The sequence below is a fragment of the Rattus rattus genome, chromosome 5 (assembly GCF_011064425.1).
Source record: "Rattus rattus isolate New Zealand chromosome 5, Rrattus_CSIRO_v1, whole genome shotgun sequence".
NCBI classification, from domain to species: Eukaryota; Metazoa; Chordata; class Mammalia; order Rodentia; family Muridae; genus Rattus; species Rattus rattus.
The window spans coordinates 43,384,597-43,407,836 of NC_046158.1; the positions used below are offsets into that span (position 1 = coordinate 43,384,597).

Consider the following 23,240-nt stretch of genomic DNA (forward strand, 5'->3'; position numbering starts at 1 on the left):
TCAAATTATTTCTTAGACGTCTCCCATTTTTGTAATGCGTTATATAAAGGACGATCTTTTTCTCCCAAAGCCCTACTTGCTTTTGATATAAAAATAATTTATTAAAATTATCATAAGCAGTTATTATAATTTTATAACCTACGTGTTCTTACTATTAATATTAATGGTCAATGCTTGGTTAAATCCAATTTATGGAGTTGAGATGTAGGGGTATTTCTATATAGTCTACCAAAAAGATATTTGTTCTCCATTACAGACTCGGAAATTAGGGTATCACATTCAACAATAGCTTAACCAAGGTCATTTAAGGAAGTGGTCAGAGGATTATTGCTATTTCGTGATCCGTAGTTCCTGTTTCAAGATCTCTCTGGCTCTGACATCTACCTTTAATTTTCTCTTTCCCACATAAATTAAAAATTTTAGGTTTTTACAATTAACAGATTGTGTGGTTAGTCTTCCTATCAGAGATTCCTCATTTTTCTAGACATTTGTTTTGGCTATTTTGATATTGACTTCAGTTCTTCTATCAAATTATTTCTTATATCCTTATGATCATACCCAAACACAAATTTCACACATATATGGATTTTTTTTTCTCCTCCCTCCCACCATCTGACCCCAAGAAGCACCAGAGGAACTCTGAAGTAACTCGATTTAAAAAAATAAATAAATAAAGTGAAACAAAAACAAAAAACAAACAAAAAAACCAAGGTCTTTCCTTCTACTTGGCAACCATTTTATCTCCCTCTTTGGAAGGGATGTAGTAAAAGAAAAAATGGCTGCCTTTTGTTTATTTCCTTGTACACTAGCATGCTGACCTCCTCAAAGGTATTCACCAAAACATAGGCACCTTTAAGGAGCCAGATGATGATGCTTCAGAAGGATTTTTGTTTGCGTGTTTATTTATGGCCTGGGGTTTTGTGCCTGTAGTGTAGCTCATATTGTAGAAGGGACAATGAACAAGGGTGTTCTGGAGCAAACACTTGAAAATGGTGGCACAGAAAGTATCTCTTAGCATTCCTTCTGTGCTAAGGAAAACTTACTACATATGACATGAAACGTTCCAGGTCAGTGCTAACCCTTCAAATAATATGAAAAAAATGTGAAAAAAAAATCATTTCATGTAACTACTTATGTTTTGTTCACATCGACTTACTCTGCGTTTCTAAAGTTCGGTTGAGAAAATGTTTACATTGTATTGCTTTTCTTTTAGAAAATGAGAGTTTATTGATTGAAAGGTTGACATGTGTGCATACCAATAAGCATATGAATATCTGTACCTTCATTTTTTTTAAAGTACTGACATGTTTACAAGGGCCATTACAATGCACGGTATATCAATACAATAGTGTAGGAAATTCATCTTTTCTGATCATGTTATGATGCTTTGGCTTTTCCTTCCATGATCTTTGTTGAATTTTCATATATTTGCCACCAGGTAATTACTGACATTTGTGAGTCGAAAGCTTTCAAATACCAATTCAAGTTAGGCAGCCTATCAACCAAATATCCCATAAAATATATGGAATTTTAAACCAAATTCCATCAGCTATATAGGTTTGTGGTTTGTTTGTTTATTTGAAGATCTGTAATTGACTTTCAAGTTTGAGAATTTCCTTGTGGAAAGCTGCTGTGACTGTATTCAGAGGTACATAGTATACGTGTATTGAAACAGTATCAAAACAGCCAAAGGTTCCCGCAAATGTAGAACAGTCCTCTCTGGAAGGACTTGTTAGCACTAAAATCAGATAAGGTAAACCATATGCTCCATTGAGGTAAGCTGTCTGAAATAAGTTACTGCCATTTTAAGAATTAGCATGAACCATCTGTTCTTTAAGTTGAGATCTTTATTGTTCATTGTAGTCAGCTGTTGTAGAGTGTGTTGCCTTTTGAGAAGATAAATTAATCACCTACCTCATTTATACACTTCAAGAAAAAGAGTCTCATCTTCCTTATCAGAAAGAATTGGTATCTGTTTGTATTCACATGCAGTATCTTTTAGTGATGGGGATTTTACTGGAAGAAATGTTGAGGGAATCAGCATCTGGTCTTAGTGGGGGTTGGGGGAAACCAAGAAAAGAAATAGTTGCAATTAAAAGGTTAAAAAAATATATGGTCAGTTGGTTCATTAGAACAGGGCTCTTGGATAATATTTACTTTCAGAAACGTAAGGTAGGAAATGGCTTGAGCAAGTTTTCTTTTCATAAACTTACTCAACCTCTGATTAAAATAAAATCTAGTCCCCCCCACACCCCTTAATAGCTGTTGAATCATTTTCGATAATAATAAAATCTAGGGAAATCTAAGGGATTTCCCTTAATGGTGCTACATTAATGTCTCAGGGCAGTTCCCTTATCTGCTATTTCTTCCTCCTTGTAGAGTCAGCTGATAAAAATATCCGTAGACACAGTGAAGTCAGCGGTAAGCCTGGCTTTCTCAGACAGAACTCCATGTGATCACACATAGGCAGCCGGGCTGGGCTGATGCCGTGCAGCAAGCAGTAGGTAATGAGTCTTTGTGCGAGCGAAGCTCTTGTCTCGGAACAATAAAGCATATGGTACCAGCAATAAAACACGGGGCCGGGAAACGTAAGAAGATTCCACTGAACCAGGAAGATCGACGCCTTCCGTGATGCCGACACGTACTGTAAAATGATAATCAATTTATTTTGGATTCTAATGAATAAAGACTGCCAGGACTCGACTCCAGCTGTTTGAACAGGTCGGTGATTTTTATAAATCCTCCCCCCCACAAACACTTCCTGTTATTTGATTGCATTTAAATGAGGTTGGACCGATGTGTGTTTTTGCCTTAGACAAAAACTTTGAAAGGTATTTCGAATGTGTAATAGGAAGGGTGCACTTGAAGTGACCCAGCAAGATTCAATTTTTAATGCAGATAAATGTAACAGAAATGCTGATATTATATATTAAACCGAAAAGTTGTTTATTCTATTTAAAAACGTGTAGGTCAGAAAATTTTAGTTCAGCAATTTCTAATATTTTATGTATGCAGATATATTAGCCAAATGATTATTAAATAGCTGGTATAAAAAAGCTTCACTTTTTCGATGAAAAATTCTGTATCGCCTCAGTTTGTATTTCTTATAGAAGATGCATCATTCAGTGTTTGCTGGCATTTTTCACTATCCTGCAAGGGTATTTATGTAAAATATATAATTTTTTTAAATAAAAAATTTAAATGAAAATTTTCAATAGTGTTACTTAAAGATATATTTATACTTTAGTAAAATGTCCACACTGATATTTATTTGGTTTTTATTTTCCATATTACGTTTCTCTCCAGAGATGGAAAACACTTGTAAAACCTTTTATATAATAGATGTTAGTTATTACCAGCAATAAAATAAATTAGCCTAATCTTAAGAACGTGACTGGGTCAATCCTATGGTGATCAGAATTCTTAGTGGTTCAGTATTTCAGAAAAGGGAAAATATGTCTTTGTGGATATTTGTAAAACATATACACACATAATATTTATCGGAAAATAAGCAGCTCTCGGGTTTATGAGTAATAGAGAAGTTTCTATTTCAAATAGACAGATTGCTGTGAAGGGGAATCAAAGGCAGGAGTAACAAATGATAAACAGCTCATCACTCAAATTCATTGGGAAAGCAGGACAGGCATTTTCTATGAGGTGACTCTTCGAATTTAAATACGCAGTCTAACTTTGCTCTATGTTTTCATTGCGCTATCCATTAAAGGCATCCTGGGACCTAAAATCTTTACAATTAATTTTTGGGTACCATTTAAGATGATGATCTCCAAGGCACTTGGGCACATTTAACATTTTTCAAGATTGCTAAAACGACTGCGACTAACGCGTATTGTGCCTAATGTAAGTTGATGTGTGTAAGATGTTTAAACCACCACAACAAAAACATCCCATATGTCTGGTTATGCCTACGGTACATATTCCACTTAAAAAGAGAGAGAGAGGAAGAGAGCGCTGCGTCTCCAAAACAAGAGAAGTTAATGACAGTTTTAAATTGGCCTTCCACACGTATTTAAATGAAGTATTTGACTATTTGGGTTTCCTTGGTTACCAGAGTCGCTGCAGACAGCTTCTTATGGTGGGGAGACCGTAAACAAGTAGCACAAGACTGAAACAACCGCTAAAATCTTTTATCCATTAATGGACATAGCGGGTGTGATGTTGACAGCCTGGTGAAGCATGCCCACTCCCCACTGCGGGTCCGGGTGCTCCAGGATGCAGGTACCCTGGGCGAACCGCAGCTCTACAATTCCTTACCCAGCATTCCGCTTTGGCTGCTGGAGCACGGCCTGAACCTTATGCAAATGAGAGCAGCACAGGCTTTGACTGCAGAAGAGGAGGGGGCAGAAGGGAGTTCAAAGGTCACGGGGCTGGCTGAAAGCTGGATCGGTTGCCTGGAAAAAAAAAACGTATCCTGGGCTTCTGCAGCCGTGTTTTGCAGCAGTTAAAGGAAGTGTGCTTTATTTTTGAAGATTTTACAGCGTGTGCCGTAGTCATTTAAAGTGCATGCAGGTACGATGACATTTCCTGATGCGCCTGATTTTATTTCTGTTGCAGACACTGTTGGTGATTGGTTATTTAAATTCACTGTGGCAATTGGCAGGCTGTTGCTGGTTTTCAAGCACTCCTTTGCTAGTTTACTCTTCTTCTTATGATTATTATTCTTTTTTCCCCCTACTGCTTCACTATGTGGGGTTTTCCTTCTGATGGACTATTTTATGAGAGAAACAGTTGTGTCTGGGCTCCTAAATAATTCTCCCTTTTGGTTATGTGTTGATTTTGGAGAGCTACCTGGTTGAAATGTCTAGATAAATATTAACACTTAAATCTTTCAGCGAATTATTGTTATTTTCTTTACAGTTTTAAAGAAATATATTTTAAAGATGTACTGAGTTCCAGTCTAAGGTTTTTGTGAGATATGCAGAATTAAATGATGGAGTTCTTTTGTTCGCAGCTGCAAAACACTATAGGATAATTTTAAGAAGTAGCATTTCTATTATTAGGACGGGGTTTGGTTTGGAGAATTTTCATTCTCGGTTGCACTGTGAAAAATACTACTAGAGAAGTGATTGTTTATTTTTGCTTTAAATTCCTTCAATACTTTTGGTATTTCTAATTGTTCTTAAATATCTTTGCATTTTTCAGACAGCGTTACTTAAATTTAACACTTTCAACATCCTATGACTTTTCCTTTCAGTTAAATCAGGATCCTAAAGTGGTCCTCATGAATCTTATAGCAGGATGAAGAATCCCTCCCCCCAGTAATATCACACTTTTGTAGAATGTGTGATTACATCATAGTAAATCTGTCCTGCACTAAACAAATGTGTACTAACACACATTTTCACACTGATTTCTTAATTTTCACGTCATATTTTAAGTACACTTAAAACAGAACAATTCAACTGTTTACCCACGCCATTAAAAAAATACAAATGTCACAATTGAGCAGTTTCAGTGTTAATGAGAAAAGTGTGTTATTTTCATTTGCACTAACTGTGCATCTGTCTGCATTACAGATTGTGTGTGTGTGTGTGTGTGTGTGTGTATGTGTGTATTAGAAAGGATGAAGGTACAAAATAGGAATTTAGTCATGAGATTACTGCTTTATGGGTTTAATATTCATAGAAGTTTTAAGATGAAATTTATAAAGCTTACCTGTAAGGAACTAGTACAAATTAGAAAGACTTAATTACTTTCTTTACACTTCAAGCAGGGAGTCTTTTTATTATAATGATTAAAATGGGGGCAGTTCTTCTGAAATGAAGAGTCACTTGAGGGGAGGAGACCAAAAACAAGTGTGTGAACATTTAATCAGTGAAGGACAGTTATTTCAAATATTTATGACATTCACTTCATAGTGGTTATTCATTGCCAGACTCTCGCTCTATCACTCTTTGGGGACATTATGACATTTATCCAGGACACTGAGTTGAGTTTATGAGATAGAATTCGTGTTTTGTGTTTTTATGCCTGCAAAGATTTCAGGGTTTTCTTTTCTGAACACTGCTTGTGAAACTTTCAGTGGCTTAAGCTACAGGAAATATATTTTAAATAATTTACTTTTTTTTGTTGGTTAGAAAATGCTGATCAACATTATTTGCAGATATTTATGACACTGCTAAATACTCCATGCATTTATGTATGTATTCTGTGTGCTATACTGCACATTATATCTCTATTATAACATTATCAAGAAGCTAAACAGGATCCCTTAGACTCTTACACTTGATTCATAATTAAAAAAATTATTTCTCTCAATTTATATAGTGCCAGGAGTTATGCCTGCTCACCCCTTGTGTGTACTAGACATAAAAAAGAAATGAGGTTAATATTCATATAGGCAGTGCAATACTTTTAACTTTGGCCATGTAGCAGCTACCAGTGAGCATATTTTGAAGACAGAAATAAAAGCACAGTGTGGGCAAAGAAATAGAGCCTGTGAAGAGTCTCAGAGAAAATGTGATAATAGAAATATATGGAATAAAGAGAATTGTTGTGCTTCTGTGAGCCACAAGAGAGCTATTTATGTCCTGAAGCTAATTTATGGCTTTGAATATCCTGGGTAATTTATGTCTCCATGCAAATTCACTCCAAACTTTGAAGTCTTTTTGCATTGGCTTAATCCATCCTACTTCCATACAGATCCCAGCAGCTTGGATGAAGTATGCTCGTGTTCTAGGCTTCTAAACATATATAGAAAAATGTCTTTATGTAAATATAATTCAAATTAACCTTGAGAAGGAAAAGTAAATACCGTAGTCTAAACACAAGCTCTTGGGGGTAGATAGGTACCGTGTGCAAAGAGACACTGCCGTATCCGACTTCAAAGAAATCTTTAAGGATTTTTTTTTTTCCAAAACCAAATTTCCTGCTTTCTGATTCCAAGCTCTTCGCTGTCATCATTTGAAACTAGAGGCCATATTGTAGGCGTGGAAACAATTTTAGGGCAAACCTCCTCAGTTCAGGAGCATGGAGCAGAGTCTGAGATCTACAAATAACTATTGTCATTTCAAAATCGAGTGTGTAGGCTTTCAATTTTATTACCGCTGTACCCGTCTGTCTCCTGAACGTCTACAGCCTACGAGACGGTAAAAAGACAAAGTGACTTTTAACTCCAGTAGGGAGATGTTGAGAATCGTTACTGAGTTCGCAAAGCAACCACATTATTTTAAAATGGCAGTTCTTAAGAAGCAATCAAAACGGGAGATTACCTTTTGATTGCTTCTTCTAGAATTTAAATAAAATTGAATCATTTTTTGTTGAAAAATATAAGCTCAATGTAATTATAAAGCGATTTTTAGGGGCTTATTAGAACTGTAGCAATGTTATAGTGATATCTTATGCAGATGGAGATGCTTACAACATAAAGATTATTTTCCAAATAGCAGAAGTGTATAACTCTCAGGGCCAGTTTTTTTTTTTTTTAATGCTAATAGCTTTCATGGAAACAAACGTAATACACATCATTCTGCCTTGTTGATTAAAGTGGAAATCATTATCAACTTTTCTCCCTGATATCAGAGCCATTAATTCACCTTTTTAAACTTTAGTTGTCTACTATGAAAACAAAACTTAGCACAGAGTAGGCTCTTAGTAGTATATGCTTGTTACAGATTTGATTTTTATGCTTTTAAGGATCTCATTGTCTCTTTACTTGTTTAACTTTTATTTTACACATTATAACTGTCCCATAAGAAAACCATTCAAAAATGAATTTTCTAATCCATCGGATGAATTTCTTCGTGATTTTACGTTAAGTTCTCAATCAAAGGAAGTTTGCTGAGCAACGAAAGGAAATTAACGTGTTACTCACGTCTGATGTGCTGATTTTTGCATACACACAGGCACCCCCCCACCTACATGAGTGTGCCCAAAGGTACACATATACGCATGAGCTCATACACACAGGAGTATGAAAACATGCACACACACACTCATATATATGAGTGTGCCCACAGGTACACACACATGCACACACACACAGGAGTGTGTTCACATGCACACACATGCACACACACAGGAGTATACTCATATGCGCAGGCACACACACACACACACACACACACACACACACACATGCGCGCGCGCGCGCGCACTTGCGCAAAAATGCACTCAGTATAATTGGCACAAGAATACAGAGAATAAGCAACATTTGCTTTATTTTGTCCTCAAGGTTCTCCCTTGAATTTGAAGTAAATGAGAAATTGCTCCTGTTGTTGTAAGAAGACTGCCATATTAGACTATTAACAATAACTTGGCAGTGCTTTATATCTAATAGGGAATTTATATCTAATAGGAAAATGAGTACTCTCAATTAGTGCATAATACAAATAGAGAGACCAACTTTTAATTTCATTCACTAATTATTAGAGCCAGGTAAGCCTCTTTCCCTTGCTTTAGGAACTGTGTTCCCCAAGCTTGGTGGCACCTTCACAGACTCCTTACTAGTGAGGCCATGGAGGTTGCTTCGCCTCTGCGTAAGCTTTGGAATCCACACATGCACTGAGTTGTCCTTACACACGCTCATGATCCACATCGTTCCCAGTCCCAGGGAGCATATCCCAGCATGCCATGATCTGTACATTTGAAAACAGACTACAGGCAAAGCAGAGTATGGGTTATGGTACTTAATAGTATTTTTCTAAATACATAAATACACTCTGAAGAGCTATAAATCTGAAGGAAGGCTGATTTCATGAGTTTAGTTCAGAAAGAAAGGTTTCATGAATGGGAAGAAGCCTGGTGGAGGTGACGCTCACCTTTATTTAATCCCAGCATTCAGAAGCAGAGGCAGGCGGATCTCTAAGTTTAGGGCCAGCCTGGTCTACACAGCAAGTTCCAGGACAACCAGGGATGCATAGACAGACCCTCCCTTGAAAAGGGGCGAGGATTAGAACGAGGATACAGTACCCTGAAGTAGCTTCGTATGTCATAGGCCTTTTGTTTCTCTTTATTTTTTTGGTTGGTTTGGTTTTTAAATAAACGGTACAGCCCAGAGTGTCCCAAACTCACTCTGTAGCTCTGCCTTTGGAAGTCCCTCTGTTTCAGTCTCAGTCTTTCAGATGATGCAATTACAGCTACACACATCCATGCCCAGTTTCTGATCTTCTTTTCAACATCAGCATTTGAAAGGGACTGAGAAATCCTGCTTTAAAATCTGGGTGGTTTGTTTAAAACAAGAACATGTAAACTTAGGAAAACCAAAAACATGTTTAGGAAATACAGTATATATTATTGCATACTGTGTCCTTACTAGGAAAGTGTTCTTCTTCTATTGTTGATTTTGTGTGATTTCAGCCCCATATCACGGGATGTGCAGAGGCTGAAGGAGAACGTGGCTGAGGGCGTAGGTTGAAGTGCCGACCTCAATGTCATTTCCACAATGTGTTCCGTAACTAGTACTAACCATTTCCCAAATCAAAAATGTCCTGGATCCCCACTGAAGGTCATACCTAGGTCTCACTAAGGGCTAAGGCCTTGAATTCTAACGAGACAGTAGAAGGAGCAGCCCTCATGGTTACCGAGGTTCAAGTGACAGGTGACTTTGTTGGTACCTCAGATCTCCAAACTTCTGCAGGTGTGCTGTAACCATGAGTAGAGCTATTTTCATAAGCCTTTGCTGGTTTTAAAATGTCTCCCTTTGCTATAGCATTTTCCCTTGCTTTGTATAGTTAAGGTGTTACTTTCTCACCTTGGGTTCATTCAGCTATGTTCCTTGCATCGGAAGACCGAAGTTCATTCATTATTTTTTTTAGCACAGATAGAGCTTGACACATCTTAGGTTTCACCTGCTGACACAGAAGTACTAATTTGTTTGCTTAATGATATGACCTTTATGTCACAGAGTCACTGCTATTTTAAATGTCTCGTGAATTGTAATGTTGCTTGAATTGACTTAGTCACAGAGGTCTCCAAATGAGATTTAGAAAATTCATCTACATTATTTTTATTACAAAACAATTTTAGTTGAACAGATAGAAGGGGCTTTTCTGATCAATATCATGACTCTGCTTCTTTGGAACTTGTTTTAAGAGGGAAACTCCTAAAACTCCGTTTTCATCTTTGCAAAGATACGGATGACTTTGGAATGACTTGTGGTTGCTTTCAAGGACCAGTTTTAATTGGTACCAGTTGGACATTTAGTTAAATATGAAAACCCAGGTATTTAATCTTTACCACATAGATTACTTCTGCTAATTGCTGTCTAATGCAATGTCAGCGTCAGGTTGAACGCCAATTGTTCTTTGCTTTAGAGGGTAGAAAGCCATGTCTTGCCTAGGCTGGCGATTCATTTTAAAGGATGTGCAGAGTTATTTTTCTTACTAATCCTAATTTTTGAAATTTCCTTTCTTCTCTGTGCAGCGTTGCCAGTAAATATTCAGGGTGTGGACAGGTGTGGTTGTGAAGTGTGGTCCTTGCTCTCTCGTGACCGTTTTAGGAGGCTTTATGAGGAAAAGGGTGTCACTGTTTTTACATTCTTTTCATTCACACCAGCCTGATGTTTCCTCTGAAGGAAAACATCACCGGAGCACTTAAGTACCCTTCAGCTAGCTACACTGGCTCGTCTATTTTGTTATTCAGTTGGAAACTTTCTAAAGGCAGAGAAAACTTCAAGTGCTAAGTAAGAGAAACAGAGTTAGATTTCACTGCCACTATAATAGTAATTCTAAGTTCCTCCAAGTCTGTGTTCTTTTTTTTTTTTTTTCCTTTTTAATGTGCTTAGTCTCTACAGTGGTGCAAGACATTAGGATAAGTACTGGTTTTTTAGTCCTAATAGCAGCATAGAAAATAAAATTTTCATTGTCTTCACTTGAGACTTTTCCTGTTAGGATGGAAAAATGAACGTATAACAGGCTGATGAACATTTCCAACAGGTTTAAAAGCCTCTCATTTTCTTAATTGGTTTTCTCTTGCCCCTGCTAACGAACAAAACCTAAACACCCTAAAAATTGGCCTTGGAGAAAGAGTTTTGACTCTTAGGCCAGCATGTAATCAATTAAACCACTTTTCCAAATAGCAGACGGTCAGTTATTTCTTCTTTTTTGAGGGTAAAGCCATGAAAAAGTGTGTTCTGTCTTTCCTGCAGGAATGCCAACCCCAATGGCACATCAAAGCAGATAACACGGGGGAGCCTCTTAGGTGTGTGTCCCAGGCACAGCCATACAGAATTCCTTTGTCGTTCAACAAAACAAGTCAATTCAGCCATTCAGTGTGTGCACTGAGGGAGAAGCGAATGTGGAGAGGTAGATAGCAGTTCTTACTCGGAGGCCACAGCCTTACTTAAGCCACAAGCCATGGAGGGAACTGCCCTAGAGCCTCTTACTAATGTTGTCATACACCTTGTTTTGATAGACGTGGAAACTACCCTGGGCAAGCAACACTTTTAAAATTATACCACTCGTTAGCAGCTGACCCAGATATGATAGTAGGTATGCATCCCGAGCAAGCACTGGACATAGTGGACATAGTAGTCTGCAGCAACTTGTACATTCAAATATGATCCAGCATCAGGTAAGCTAGCAGTTGTAATAATGTCAAACCCACTCAGGTCATGCCAGTGCAAAACAGTCACTTAAGCCCAGTTTGCTACTGGCCAAGAAATATTTTTTTCAGAGAGCAACAGGCTCTATCCTAAAATTTTGAGCTAAGGATCTATGGAGATGTCTGAAACTTGGTTTCATCACATGCTTCAAATTATCACACGGCAAAAAACGTTAATATCTAGTGCACAAGAATGAAGATAAAATCTTTAACTCAAAGTCACAGACAACTCTGACCCGGGGGATTCATACATCACTGGGGAATCCCACAATCATTTCTGCAGCAAAAATATTTATTAGGCAGGAGTGCTGCCAGGGTTCTTGGCTTACACAGACACCTGGACAAGAGAGGCGTTGGCTGACTTCTGTTTCTCCCACTGGCAACCCACCAGAAGCATTTTTCACATTGGTAGTGTCCCACAGAAACACCTACAGGGTTTCACCTTGTGAAATCTGTGCCAAATCCTGCTCCTCTTGGCAGCAGATGAGCTGCTTACTTGCCAAATGGACTTAGGCAGAAATGGCCCTAGTATTGGGAAAGAAGATAATTTTACTTTCTTAGTGAAACACATACATCTTCTCAATATGTATAGAGTGAAACATAACCAAGGTGTCCTCATGCTTCCATAGTGATCACTGAAGTGCTTGGAATGGTAGCACATCTACTAATAAAACCAACATGTTGGGGTTTTTTTTGGATATTTTTTATTTGCCTTTTAAGTGCTAGTCCCCTTTCCCATCCCTATTGCATCCCCCATCATCCTGTTTCTATGAGGGTGTCCCCCTACCCCCTCCCGCCTCCCCACCCTGACATTCCCCTACACTGGGGCATCAAGCTTTGGCGGGACCAAGGACTTCTCCCATTGGTGTCCAACAAGGCCATCTTCTGCTACATATGCAGCTGGAGCCATGATACTGTCCATGTGTACTCTTGGACCCACCCAGCGATACCACTCCTGGGTATATACCTAAAAGATGCTCTAACATATAACAAGGACACATGCTCCACTATGTTTATAGCAGCCTTATTTAAAATAGCCAGAAGCTAGAAAGAACCCAGATATGCCTCAACAGAGGAATGGATACAGAAAATGTGGTACATTTACACAATGTTGTACTACTCAGCTATTAAAAACAGTGACTTCGGTTGGGGATTTAGCTCAGTGGTAGAGCGCTTGCCTAGGAAGCGCAAGGCCCTGGGTTCGGTCCCCAGCTCCGGGAAAAAAAAAAAAAAAAGAACCAAAAACAATGACTTCATGAAATTCATAGGCAAATGCATTTAACTAGAAAATATCATCCTGAGTGAGGTAACCCAATCACAAAAAAAAAAAAAAACAAAAACAAAAACAAAAAACAAAACAAAAAACCACACATGGATGCATTCACTGATAAGCCCCAAAGCTCAGGATTACCCAAGATACAATCCACTGACCACATGAAGCTCATGAAGAAGGACAACCAAAGTGCAGATACTTCAGTCCTTCTTAGAAGGGGTAACAGAAATATTCATAGGAGGAAATTTGGAGACAAAATTTGGAGCAAAGACTGAAAGAATGGCCATTCAGAGCCTGCCTCACCTGGGGAGCCAGCCTGTATACACACAGCTACCAAACCCAGACAACATTGCTGATGCCAAGAAGTGCATGCTGACAGGAACCTGATATAGCTGTCTCCTGAGATGCTCTGCCAGAGCCTGACAAATACATAGGTGTATGCTCACAGCAAACTATTGAACTGAAAATGGGGTCCCCATTGGAGGAATTAGAGAAAGGATTGAAGGAGTTGGAGGGGTTTGCAACCCAATAACCCAACCAACCAGAGCTCCCAGGGACTAAACCGACATATTGTTTTTGAAGATGCATTCCACATGCACACATGTGTGCTTTCTCTCTTTCAATAAAACCTCATGCATTGTAGTCATCTTACTGACGTTTGTTGGAAAAGTAGAAAAGAGTATGGTGCAGACATACTCTGAGATCTAAACCCAGATTACTAAGAATCCTTACCGAAGTAGCTAATTTAGTGTCTCATAGCACACAGCTCAAGAAGTTCGAATTTCCTTTGTCTTTCCCTAATCCTTTAGGCAACTGTTTTTTCATTACATTTTCCTAGCTTACAGATGTACTTTTAAAAGGAACAACAACAGCAGCAACAACAACAATAACAACAACAAAACCTTAAAGATGATGGGAAGAAATATTGTTAAACAGTAGGAACAAAAAAGAAATAAAAAATGAACAATTACGCAGAGCTGCTCCACTGTGTTCACAACATAGAAGCATCCATAGAGGATGTATTATTGAAGCCAGGAGATGTCACCAAGAGCAGGTCTTCAAAATGACACTTGGCATTTGAGTAGTGACATCACAGAAGGGTGATGCCACTTAATTCCTGGTATTGAAGAAGTGGGTTTTGCTTTGTATGATTCTCAGATCTGCAGACCACTTACGAGAGAGGATGAGAGTCTGGTACACAAGGAAAAGCAAGAAATGAAGGGGGAAAAATCTGTTAAGATGAGAACGAAGAAAATCTTTTAGAACCAAATGAAAGGTTTTGAAAAGAAGCACAAAGAACTTTGCAGTAATTTCCTTTTGGAAGGACAACTAATTAACTAATGATGATTGTATTTGGCAGAAACTAGGGACTTTAGCCATTCTTTTTATTAATATGATCATGTCAGGGTGGAACATCAGAAATCAATCAGAAATTAAACATAGTTTAAAAAATTATGTGTGAAAAGGATGTCATACAAATTAGCAGTTAAAAAGTTATCCACATATTTAGGAACATTTGATTAAATAAATTGATTATCCCAAAGAATAAAGAAAGGTAATATAAAACATGAACCTTTTAGCCAAGTTCTCCTTTCTTTAATGTTACATCAAACCCACCCACAGTCAATTGGGTGACCAAGAACTGGGGTTCAGTGAAAGGTCAGCTGCTGATGCGTCCTTGTGGTCCATTTGACTGCTTACACTGCTTGACCCACCTTCTCTCACAAAGGAGGGTTTCTCCAGTGTGTGTGTTAGTCCTTGATCTGCAGTGGCTCTAGCCTCATTCTTTGAACTTGGTGAGGCAACCAGAAGAAGTCTTAAAATCACCTCCCATCCTGGGTCAAGTCAGAGAACAGAAATCTCTTTGTCCATAAGACTTCATCCAGACCCTGGTATTTTCTGGACCAATGAATTTAATAAAGCAAGCATCCTCACATGATCAAGTTCATTGAAAGAAAACTTGGTTGTAGTGTCTAAGCATTTTGAACTCGTCGAAGAATTTGTTAAAAGAATGCAAAAAAAAGATTGTTTTGTTCTTTGACAAGTCCTGACATGCCCCTCAAGTGCCCTCATTTACACACTGTAGAGCAGGTGTTATGACTGGCTCTCCCAATACTGCTGCATAAAAAAGAAAGAGGATTTCTTTTATTAATCTTGGCAATCATAACATTACTCTCCCATTTAAACTGTTTACAAAACTTTTAGTACAGAGGTTAATCCACTTCCCCAAGTAAACATGAACCAGGAATTTCTAGATGTCTGCTATTGTTTCTGGGCAAATGTTCCCTAAATATTAACCATGTGCCTAACAGTTTCATGTAATAAAGACAGACTAGATGAAATGAACCTGTGGTTCCTGGTACACTGCCTCTCTGTCTTGGAGAGAGACCTCACACCAGAAAGCAATGTTTTTCAACCTATGAGTCTCACCTGCTTGGGGGTCAAATAACCTTTTCTCAGGGTTGACAAATCAGATATCCTACATATCAGCTATTTACATTATGATTCATAAAAATGGCAAAGTTGCAATTATGAAATAACAACAAAATACATTCATAGTTGGAGGTCACCATGACATGAGGAACTGTTTTACAAGGTCGCAGTATTAATGAGGTTGAGAACCACTGCTATTAAGAAACAGTTGTGAGGCCAGTGTCACTGACAGGTTTCCTCCTTCTTCATTGACCAGCAGGACTGCCCTTGACTGACCAGCCCCACTCAACCTCTCAGTGAATTTGTGATTCATCCTCGTGAGCTGACTTTCTTTCCTCAGACGGATTTTTAATCTGGTATTGCTCATGTTTCCTGTGTCAATTTTTTTTTGTTGTTGTTGTTGATTACACATTAAGCTTACTTCCTTATCAGGAGCAATTAGGATTGTCAGATTAAAATGCAGACTGTTCGGTTAAGTTGAATTTCATATAAGCAAAAAATAATTCAGGCATAAGTATGTTTGAAATGTCATCCATTTCTTTTATTTTTTTTCCTGAAATTCAAATAAAACTGGGTGAAGCGCATTTTCATGTACTCAATCTGGCAATTTTAAATTTTATAGTGGCGCATTTGCAGATCACATAACCTGATCCTCATTTGAATGGAGACTATTTATTTATTCTTAAGGCATATTCTTAAGTACATCCTCTCCCACTCTCTTAGGTTAAGTCAGAAATATATTAGAGGAAATAGCATTTTATTCATCCTCATTATCTCAGAGTGTGTTTTCATCCATGTGTTCAGAGATGTCTGAGCATCGCTTATATCTAATAAAATATGAAATTAATAGCTGATACAAGATCAGGCCTATCACAGCAATACTGGTCCCTGGTACCAAGTTCTCTCTTAGTTTGGGTTTCCAGTGTAGTGAAGAGATACTATGACCAAGGCAACTCTTATAAACGAAAATTTAATTGGGGTTGGCTTACAGTTTCAGGGGTTCAGTCCATTATCATCATGGCAGAACGTATGGCAGCATCCAGGCAGACATGGTGCTGGAGAAGGAGTTGAGAGTTCTGCATCTTGATTAGAAAGGACTTAGGAGAAACCCTCGTCCACACTGGGCAGAGGACTGAGCATAGGATCTAAAAGCCCACCGCTAAAGTGGCACACTTTTTCAAAGAAGGCCACAGCTCCTAATAGTGCCACTTCCCATGGGCCAACCATATTCAAACCATCACACTTATGTAACTTAAGAACAGCGTGCTAGCAAGCATGGTTGTTAGTGCTTAACATAAAGTATTTGGCAACAAAATAAGGGGTTGTTGCTGAAAGTGGTAGCACGTCATGTTAACTGCATCACTTGGGGAGGCAAGGGCAGATGAATTTGCAAGTTCCAAGCCAGCTTGATCTAACCACGTCAGGTCAGCCAGAGCTATCCAGTGAGACCTTGTGTCAAAGATGAGAAGGTGTAGAAAAACAGAATGGAATCCTAGGCTAAGAATCCAGTTAAGTAAGTTCCGGGATCTTGTTGATAAATGAAAAGAAATAAGATGAACCTTTATCAGACAGCAGAGGACACTGGCTTTGAAGTGGGCATGAGTTCCACAAGCCCCGAGTGAGATTCTCTGGAGTAGCCAGTTGATCAAGAAATGGCCTGACTAGCAGGCAAGATACTTGATCCAGGAGAGTCCAAAAATCAGTGTCGAGAACATTGAATTGAAGCTGTGAGACCTGTAAACACATTGCTAGTCATGGATGGCAACAGGAAAGCCAAGCAAAAATATCAAATACTTATGCTCTGGTCTACCTCTGTCTTCCATTTTGGTTTTCTGCGTCTCATCTTACAGTGTGTGAACCAGTCCAGGAGTTTTCAGACTTGTTCATGTTCTGCTCATATTTGCCTTATGTGTCGCTCTTACATTGGGGGGGGGCGGAGATTTGATGTTGGTTTCATTGAATTTTGATAGTCATTTAATCAAACATGTCAGATGGCATGGAACAGTGAGTCATGTGAACATTTGTTCTCCTTCCTGGAGCTTTCAGTCCTTGAGGCAAACGGGCATGACCCGGTAACTAAGGCTTAGAAGTCACTGGGTTTCATTCGGAGTCTGAACGTGAGTCCACTGTTACATAGAAGATACCGTAGAGCACCAGTAAAGAAGACAGAGACGAACCTCCTTGTTGTCTGTTATCAGAGGGTATGACAGTAAGAAACAAATGTGGAAATACACAAATACCCACTATAGATGTAGACAGTAGTAAATGTATAGAAAGAGATGAAAAAGTAATTAGAAGGACAGTTATCCAAAATAGTTTAGAGGACAGAGAACTGACAAGCTTAAGGCACTGAACCATCCAGCGGGGAGTATTGGCAAAGTCAGAGTAAATGACCTGGTCAAGCTAGATTGTCGAGGGGTTTTTTGAATTTCTAAGAAGACTTGAAGTCACTTTGGAGTTTTAAACTACAGACTGGTGTGATAGTTTTTCTATTTTGAATTTCTCATTCTCCCCGAGACTAGGAAAATATCAAAAGCAAATAGTGGATGGGAGTGGGGAATGATGGGGCTTTTGTCCTAGTGCACGTTCAGTGATGGAGCGTGTGAGTAGCATGTTTCCTGAACTGGGCAGTGAGAAAAGCTGGGGAAAAATGGCTACCTCTAGGCTTAGTGCTCTACCTTCTTGTATTCAAATAAGCCAGTGCCTGCCCAACAACTGTACTTTGGGCTTTCATTCTGTATAAAGCCTAATTGAAATGCTCACATTTCTTTTTGTTAACTATCCACGTTGTGTCTCATCTTTTAAAGAAAACATAGTGTGTGCTGTTCAGGGATCAAGGATAGTGTAGGGTGGACATTCATCCTTCACACCTGATCTGTATACAGTCACATATTGCTCTGAGATGCCCACCTGGCAGATAATTCATTGTAATAATAACATCTCCCTAAATCCTTGCACTTTTTCCTTTCCCAATAAGGTGAGAAAGATGATAGAAAAGATGACTGCATAGCTCTTTGCCACTCCAGTATTGAGTATGTGAGAGCTTATATATCAAAAGGCAGAGGACCATGTGTCCTTCATATCTCGTTAGCATACTTCGATATATGCATATAGTGAGGTAAGACAGATGTCTTGCTTTTCACTGTTGCACAGGAAAGCTGGTCTCTCAACCAGTTCCACAGGTCTGTGTGGTGCCTACACTGCTCCACGAAGCAACACCCTCTGTGTGTTGTCCAGCTGAGGCCCTTTCGGCTCTCAAGATCTAGACAGAAATCTCATCCAACCTTTAACTCCATCAATGTGGTTCTTGTCCCAGAAGAACTAACAAAGAAAGGTAAAGATTTCAATTTTCATTGGATCAACAATTCCTCCTTGAAGGAATTAAGAGAGGGAGACAGGAGCCCCAGGTATCCACCTACCTGATGCATGATGTTTGGGCTTAGCTCCTGGTTGATAGATTTTCGGTTCCTCTTCCTTGAGAAATACACTCTGCTTAAGGAAGCTAGGGGATTTGGGGGCAGGGGAGAGTAAAGAGCAATGCTTTAATGGCTTCCATGGCAATGTCTTGTTATAGAAATGTATGTCTTGACCGAAGGTATCCATCTTGCATTATTTTGCATCTTGGAGTCTCTCCCTCATGAGTTACTTTGCATCTTGCTTGAAGTGAAATCGCTTTAAAATTTATATCCTGTCCTACTTTTATTTCAAGACTCCTCTTAAAATATCTTTTTTTCTTCTCTTTGCTGGCTCCGATATGCATGAACATTTTATGCATTTCACACCCTTTAAAATGAAGAAAATAATAAGCTAATCTGAATACTGGTAGAATGAGAGCAGAACAGAGATTTTATTCTCTGGAGAACATATAGTGATATACTTTCCTGTGCCTGGGGTCTATCGTCATAATTAAGACAATAAAACAGAAGATGGATGTTAATAAAATAGAAGTGTGACATAATTTGGGGGATATTTTGCTATTTGTTGAAGCCCTTCAGGAGGGACCCTAGCACTGTGACAGAAGATAACTTGTTTTTAACTCTTCCACTATACCACTTAATGTGTAAAACAAAAATATATCAGTTACTCAACCCATGCCTAGAAGGAAGGAGTTGAAACTAAGAACAAAGACACGATACATGGAATATTATTTTTTCTAAGTCATACCAGAGGTGCCCTGAGAATTGACTAGAAAACGAGCATTGGGTTGTGTCCAACAGTGTACACTCCAAGATGGAAGGTTCTGAAATTGAAACTGAAAGTTGGCAAGGGTTTCCCTGTTTGGGAATGTATCAGAGATACCTGTTTGGTGCTTCACAAAAGACTCTAATCCCTGGGTCTTTCTGACTTGGTAGATCTGGCTTAGAAACTGAAATGATGCATCTCTAAGCATCTCTCTCTCTCTCTTTCTCTCTCTCCCCCTCCCTCCCCCCCCCTCTCCCCCGCCCCACTCGATGCGTTTGTTGCTACTGGTTCAGGCAGTATGCTTTGAGAACTCCCAAATCAGACTGGAGAGAGCCGGCTGAGCCCAGGGGATCTGAACAGGCTGCTTACTCTGTGATCTGCACAGGCAAGGGTTGCTCTTTAGCTATTTCTGAGAGAAGTTCTGATGTCCTATAACTGAGTGGTTTTGGAATAGTTTTAAGGGACTGGTTCTCTCTTGATCTCCTGGACTGACAGCTGTGCTCTGGCAGGGAGAACTTACAATGAGAGTTCAAATTAACTGGCACGGATGTGGTGGAATGCATAGAATCAGCCCGCGATACCTTCAGCTAAGTTAACTTAATTTCGCAAAGTGAGCTGGTATGGAAATTACCTGAGCTATTTTATGTGGAGTTTATTCACTAAAATATCCATCTTAAGAGCTTGATTGCTGTGAAGAGATACCATGACTAAGGCAACTCTTATAACGGAGAACATTTAATTGGGGCTGGCTTACAGGTTCAGAGGTCCAGTCCATAATCATCAAGGCAGGAGCATGGCAGAATCTAGGCAGGCATGGATCTGAAGGCAAAAAAAGGAGAAGACTGGCTCTCAGGCATCTCAGATGAAAGTCTTCAAGCTCATGCCCACAGTGACACACCTACTCCCAATAAGGCCACACCTCCAAATGGTGCCACGTCCTGGGCCAAGCGTATTCAAACCACCACAATATCATTATAGTGAGAAGAAAGTTGGTATCATTTAGCTGGTTGTTGCGGTAAGATAGGTCTAATGAGGGGTAGGCAGGCACCCAGGGAAAACTCATTCATCAAAACAAATGGCTTAGAAGGAGACAAGCCCACTTGTCACTCCCTCTGTCCACTGAGTTAGTGCAATCCCCAATAGCCGTAGGAAATTTCTGGAAAGATAGCAGCAGCATCAACAGCCAGGTAGCATGAGGACAAAGTTCATCTTGTAGCAGTATAAAAATGGAAACCACCTAAATTTCAGAACTGATTTCATGCGCTTCATTATGCTTTGCTAACTAGGTTCCTTGAATTTGAAAATTTCTAAATATAAAATTTTTTACATCCCACTTGCAGTATTTCTTCTAGATGGCTTTTGCACAGCGCAGTAATCATTTCAGATGGAGGGGTGTGTGTGGCGGGGGAACCTTGCCATTTGTATTTTGTTCTTCATAGAATTTCATGGGCTCAAATGGATTTTCTTATTTTGTCAACAAAAAAGACTAATGGTACTGCGTTAACCTGAATTATTTCTTAAAGACATTGGAGAACCCCCAGAAATGCTGATCTAACTGAAGTGTCAAGGACTTCGGTTAATTTTCAGCCTGTTTTTTTTTTTTTTTTTTTTGGTTTTGGTTTTGTCTTTTTTGCTAACTTGAAGTAGAACAATGAATCTGCTTTGCGATTCGTTCAAGGGGGCAGCTACTGCCCAGCTCACAGGTTTGAAGCCTCCGGAAGCCAACTGCAAACGTTGGCCACACCGTCGACAGTCAGATTTCAATTCTCGGTTGCTCATTCCCACTCCAGGTACATGTGACAGCGCCGCAGCTATGAGTGGAATTTTAAAGAGGAAGTTCGAAGATGTGGAAGCCTCCTCGCCCTGCTCCTCCGCTCGGGAATCGGATGACGAAGTCTCCAGCAGCGAAAGTGCTGACAGCGGGGATAGCGTCAATCCATCTACCTCCAATCACTTCACCCGTGAGTACTGGAACCACCCAGGGAGCGGGCGGACTCTCAGGTCCTGTAGTGGGGGGAAATCATCGTCGCGTAGCATTTGGTCATTTTCATTTTCGCCTTTATGGCTAGAAGTGTGTTTTTAAATTTTTGCAATCAGTCAAATAGAAAGATCGAGCGAAAACGAAGTCGTTTCGAGGCACCTCCGTGGGTCCCGTTATTGAAACAACTGGCAGTGCTTGATTTGGTCTAGTTAGCCCACGGAGTCTATGAAAGTAGGCATTTTGTTCTTCTGACTCTTCAAGGAAGCATAAAGCACACTGAACGTAGATGCGATGTATGGAAGAAGGAATAAACTGGAGTTAGGAAGACTGTATCTTCCATAACCGACATGATCTAGGGGAAAAAAAATGAAAGTCTGCATTTGCTAGTGGAAAGGGTTGGCAGTGGTAAGAAACATTTTGATCACTGAGGCCAGAGCAGGAGGGCCAAGCTCTCCCCCTAGGGGTGGACCCTCAAGAGTTATTTCTTTGACTTACAAAGTCCACCAAAAGAAAAATAAGAATGTGTGGGTCTTCAATTTCTTTCTCAGCCACCTTGTCACATTAGTCATTCCTACCAGGGACAGTAATGTGAGGTTTAACGAATGGATGTGAAATTTTCTTGTGATCATGCAACCTAAGCCCAAGAAACGGACGTGGAATAGCTATGTAAGCTAGGAGCTTACATTTCTAAAGCAGGGAGATTTGAATGTCACAATACCATGATAGATACCTGGACTTTTGTAAAATTATTTTTTTTGATATTGTAATGTCAATTACAATTGATCAATTGATATTGTAATTTCCATTTTTCTTTCCCTCCTCCAAACTCTGCCAGGAACCCCTCCTTGATCTCTGTCAAATTTATGGGCCTCTTGATTTCTTAAGCCGGGCTTTTTAACTGTTGCACTTCTTCATTTGTTTTGTGTGTAGCAAGGAGGGGCAGGGTGTGTACTAAGTGGTGCACATGTTGGGGGTCAGAGGGCAACTTGGGGGAGTTGGTTCTCATCTTCTACCAGTGTGGGTTCCAGGGTTCGTGTTCCCGAGCTTGGAAGTTTACACTTTTACCCACTAAGCCATCTTGCCAGCCTAGTTTGTTTTATTAGCTGATTTGTATTGTATTGTATTGTATTGTATTGTATTGTATTGTATTGTATTGTATTGTATTGTATCTCAAACATGTCCTGGTTTTGGAACTATGACAACCTCCTTTTTTAAAATCCCAGTGGTTCAGACTTTTTCAGGAGCCTGAGGTGGAGGTATTTCTTTGAGCAGTCTGAGACATGTGGAAGAGAAGGAGTGACCATTACAACTGCTACAGTAACAAACCAACAGACACAATGCCAGGACAGTGTTGCTGTGATCTGTACTGCAACTGAGCGCCTGCTTTGTGCATAGCATGATGTTAGGAGATGAGCGCGTGCTTTTGATTTGAAAGATGGGACATTTTCGGTTTTATGCTAGTGTTAAGGGTAGCAAGCAGCATCTCTGTCAAGCACAGCAAGGGAGGTGATCCACATGAAAGGACTCAGTAAAGTGTCATTATCATGCACGTGCTGAATTAGGGATCGTGATGTTACGTAACCTTTACTACGTACTTGCTAACGTTACGGAGAGTCTTAAGTAGTTCTCAACTTTCCTAGCACTTCGACTCTTTAATACAGCTGTTCATGTGGTGACCCCGACCGTAAAATTATTTTATTGCTACTTCATAACTGCGGGTTTTGCTGCTGTTAGGAATCATAACGCAAATATATTTACAGATTAGAGGTTTGCCAGAGTGGCCATGACCCATGGTTTGAGAACCGCTGGTCC

General features: G+C 39.4%; 1 protein-coding gene across 5 annotated transcripts in view; it reads left to right on the plus strand.

The window, feature by feature from the left end:
- Csrnp3 (cysteine and serine rich nuclear protein 3) overlaps window positions 1-23,240 on the plus strand; it is a 176,201-nt gene that overhangs the window by 85,677 nt on the left and 67,284 nt on the right. For 2 of the 5 annotated variants that reach the window (XM_032903411.1, XM_032903410.1), the window contains one exon: window positions 21,238-21,408. In XM_032903411.1, coding sequence (XP_032759302.1) covers window positions 21,238-21,408 — 171 coding nt within the window. Of the gene's footprint in view, window positions 1-147; window positions 2,722-3,248; window positions 4,528-21,237; window positions 21,409-23,240 lie in introns of those variants that run through there. The other 3 variants (XM_032903413.1, XM_032903412.1, XM_032903414.1) reach the window with 3 other exon arrangements.